This window comes from Dioscorea cayenensis, chromosome 14 (assembly GCF_009730915.1).
Source record: "Dioscorea cayenensis subsp. rotundata cultivar TDr96_F1 chromosome 14, TDr96_F1_v2_PseudoChromosome.rev07_lg8_w22 25.fasta, whole genome shotgun sequence".
NCBI classification, from domain to species: Eukaryota; Viridiplantae; Streptophyta; class Magnoliopsida; order Dioscoreales; family Dioscoreaceae; genus Dioscorea; species Dioscorea cayenensis.
Genome location: NC_052484.1, coordinates 17,602,073 through 17,606,377, shown reverse-complemented (window position 1 = coordinate 17,606,377; position 4,305 = coordinate 17,602,073). Strand labels below are relative to the sequence as shown.

At 33.5% G+C, this 4,305-nt stretch overlaps 1 protein-coding gene across 1 annotated transcript; it reads right to left on the bottom strand.

The window, feature by feature from the left end:
- Positions 1-1,786: 1,786 nt before the first annotated feature.
- On the bottom strand, positions 1,787-3,992 carry LOC120276210 (UPF0481 protein At3g47200-like). Its single transcript, XM_039282934.1, has 2 exons — positions 3,417-3,992; positions 1,787-2,662 (listed from the first exon to the last, which is right to left on the bottom strand). Exons 1-2 carry the CDS (start codon positions 3,990-3,992, stop codon positions 1,958-1,960), a joined length of 1,281 nt encoding a protein of 426 aa, XP_039138868.1. The 3' UTR covers positions 1,787-1,957.
- Positions 3,993-4,305: the final 313 nt, after the last annotated feature.

The window sequence follows — 4,305 nt, the reverse complement described above, 5'->3', positions numbered from 1 at the left end:
TGATCCGAGCCAAATCTGGGAAGATCAAATTGAGATGTTCTGGGATATAAGGAGGTCCAATCATGAGAATAAAGGAATCGATCAAGTCGAACCCAGATAGGGTTAGATTGTCCATTCGACCAGGTAAATCTTCTCCCACTAATGGGAGGGTCAATAAGATCAAGTTCACTTAGAAGGTTCTGGGATATGGTGATATCTCTAGGATTAGAAATAATCTCAAATTTTCATCCAATTTATTTTACATATGCAAATGAATAGTATGAAAAATGAAATGTATAGTATTTTGATATGAACCGTCATAATCGTAAGTATAATAGTAACTTAATCAATCTCAACTGACTAACTTAATTTCTACTTATAGAGAAAATATATATATAAAAAAAATACACCGCCCACCTACCTCTTTTTGCAAGTAACTCAATTAATCTCAACAATCCAACCTCCATTTCTACTAAAGCCTCTTTTTGGCAAGTAACTCAATTAATCTCAACAATCCAACCTCCATTTCTACTAAAGCCTCAACATCCACCTACCCATTTTTACTATAAGTACAAGTTTTTAGCATTGTTCACGGTACCGTTTATATGCCTATTTATGCTTGTCTCTTTCAATCTCTTGCTTTTTATCAACTGTCGTATTATATATATATATATATATATATATATAGAAGAAGAGGATAAAATTTGAATTTAACCAACTGTTTTTGGGTCAATTGTTATCGAGTCCCTTGCGTAGGGCATTTGTTTCGGGGAGGACCCGAGATCGAACCTCATGTCCTGTGTAAGGTGAGTGCACGTGGGTCAGCGTGATCTGCTCCCCACACGTGCACATTCCTGGAGTTCTGGTGCTTGTTGCTTTTTTTCAAAGAGTTTGAATTTATTAGCATATTCAATCATGCATATTCTTAGATTAAACTTATGACCTTATAAATTTGTTTTGTGGAGCTATTGTACTATTTTATATTAAATAGTGCAGTTTTTAGCATTTTTTTAATTTTATTATGGCGATTTTAGAAGGTTTTTTTATTGAGATTTTTCATTTTCATTTTTTAATTAAATGTTTTTTATATTTATTTATTTATTTATTTATTTCATATATATATATATATATCGACACATTTCTTGTGTTTACTGTGATTTAACAATTTTATTATCAACCAAATAAGATATTTAAAATAGCGAAAATAGCCTTACACATTTTACATATCTTGATCTCAAAATTTTGAAATATACAATAATTAATTTATATAAATTAATTAATATGATGAATGTTTAATACTTTAATCATATATCTAATTAATTTATATATTGTTTTACGAATAAAGGTCCTTGCTCTGGGCATTTAGAATAATTATCTCATAAATTAATAGAAGTAATATTCTTCAAATATTTTATTGAAGGTAATGGACAATGGAAACAAAGGATATTAAAATGAAAATAGATAAATTCAGAGGTTTTTGTTAATATTAATGAAATATAAAATTTTTGAAAAATACATAAAACACAGCATAAAAGAAATTCTAAGCTAAATGAGGTTATTGGAACAAATCACATATAGAAAACCACACAATTAAACCACACTACCATGATATCAAGCTTCTTGAAAACCTTTTCTACTCACGTGGAACGTCATCATAGCTAGATAGTATTGAAAAGAGTTAAAACTTCATAATTCTAATGGAATCTTAGTTTATATATAAAATGATATTTGCACAAAAAGATAAGATAAAAATATATGATAAAGTTTACTAGGTTATTTTTCTTTTACTATGCAATCACCCTTTGCAAATCAACCTAAGACGTAAGTCTTAATTAAGCTCAATGTTTATTACAGTAAAGCAATATTCAAACACACATAAAATAGCCAACACACACTTCATAAATAGCTTCGTCAAACCTCTTAAGCCAAACCATTGAGAACTTCATGCACGGTGCCTCGATCGGGTCCGAGAGCTTGTTTACTTGGGACGTGAGTCATTTATGGAAGAATAATAAGCAGCAATGGTGTAGAAAGTCTGTGAAACAGTGAAGAGAAAGATAATAACAGCATACACAAGAGATAACATATCCCAAGGGCTTCTAAAGTACGTCCTTTTAAGATGAGCTCGGAACCTTCTCCATTTGGTGCCACAATACTCATTGATCTCACAAAGGATGGCCTCATGATGGCGGCCAAAATCCATAAGGCGATAGGAAGTATCACTATAGAGATCAACAACTTCTTGATGGTTACCAAGGTTGTTCAAGATGATTCCCGCCGAGCAAAGCAGGTTAACATCCTCCGGCGTCTTCATAAGGTTGGCCATGAAAATCACAGAGGCAGTCAGCATGGTGTCGCCACCGCGAAGCTGTTCATAAGCAATGGCGTTCAAGAGCTTTCTCTTGGTTCGGTAGTTCACCACCATCAATGGCAGTCTGAGGATGCCGTTGTTAAACTCAATTTGGTTATTGTTGGAGATTTGGAAGTCAACTCCTGCGTTCGAGAGCTCAATGGCTGACTTCCAGTTACCTTTTGAGATAAATGACGGCAGCATCGTTTTATTGCGGATGATCTTCATAGAGGAAGTTACGTAGTCCAGGGGATGCAGAGCAACTTCCAAGGCCTCGGATTGCGTAGGGTTGAAGTCCGAGTATATAGATTGAAAAATCCATCCAACATGCATCTATACACACACACATATATATATATATTTAATTGACATGGTGATGAATGATGATACGTTAACAATATTTTTTTTCAAAAATAGATAATAATAATTTCATTGCAGATAAATAATACGGTGTTTTCGTTAATGATGTGGTTTATCCATTTTTTCAAAAAAAAAAATAAATAAATAATACGGCTACATGCAAAATAAATAAATAAATAGAAAATTGAAAGGAAATAAAATGATGTAAAGGTGATTAAACACATAAAGTTAGCCCAGCAACTTTTTATAAGATTTAATTAGTTGTTTTGAGAAATATTTTGACTAATTAATTTTTAAAGTTCTTAATGTTGATAAATATCTATTATTAATTATAAATATTTACTTGTAACATATAAAAGATGAAATTATCAATTACCTCCTCTCCTTACATTTCAAATAAAAAAAATGGGAAAAATGAAAATCAGAGTTTCATATGTATTTTTATTAAATTTATAAAACCCTATGGGTATAGAAGCAAATAAAAATTGCTAGTGCGTAAAAGTATATAAATAAATATTATTTTATAAAAGTACATTACTAATTACTCATTTTTATAAATAATTTAAAAAAATAAAATAAAATGACCGTGATGGCTATTTTTTTTCTTTATGAAAAAATGTGTTAGTTATAAAATAAGATTTCCTCCTTAAATGTGTTAGTACGTGAAATTTCATTGATCACGACATATAAAAATAACGGAGGGAGTATATATATAACTGTTAATTACCTCCCAGCGAGTGGGCATAAGGTGGTAGTGGAGCAACCGGAGAAAAGGCAGAGGAAGCTGGTTCTCCAGGAGCATCATGTCATCAAGAATGTCAATGAAGTTATAACCCTCAATGCGCAAGCTGTAAACAGGATCATCAGATGGGTGAGCAAAAACAGGACGAACAAGCTCCAACAAGAAGCACCCATCAATCACCATGACCCTAACCAAGTCCTCGAGATAATTCAGCCACCTTTCCCCAAGCTTGTCATAACAACTCATGATAAGGACATTAAGAGTGGCCCAAACTTCCGCTTCAATATCCCTTAAGAGTTTTTTTTGCCTTGTGAGGCAGTGGACAAGGACTCTGCACTTGTGAGCTTCGTAGGCCCTCAGGTGGGGATTGCCAAAATGGTGAGGACTAAAGGACACCAGTTTTGGCTCGTACTCCTTGTCACTGTCCTTTCGGATGCTTGAGGGCACTCTGTAGATGCGCGGGATAGGCACCCTCAGCAAAGGCACCTCTGAATGAGGCGCACCGTCCAGTGGGAGGAATTCAGCATTCAAGTGGGAGAGAGGAATAGTGAAATTCATCATGCCTTACTTCTCAGTTTAACTGACTGAGCTCAAGGCAAATGGTACCAATGGATATGGAAGAGAATGATGTAGATATCTATGTAAATATAGAGATGGTAAATGTACTTGGGATTTGGCATATGATGAAGCTTCAAAGCTCAGAAATGAATAAGATCCCTGGGCACTTTTATGACTGGGATGTTTGTTGCAAGTGGTTGGTCTGGTGTGATCATTCTTTTTATTCTACTTTAGTACTTTTCAATCGCTTGAATACTTAATAAAGCACGGTCCTAAATAAGTAACTACTTTTTCTTTTGGAAACTAAGGGTATTTA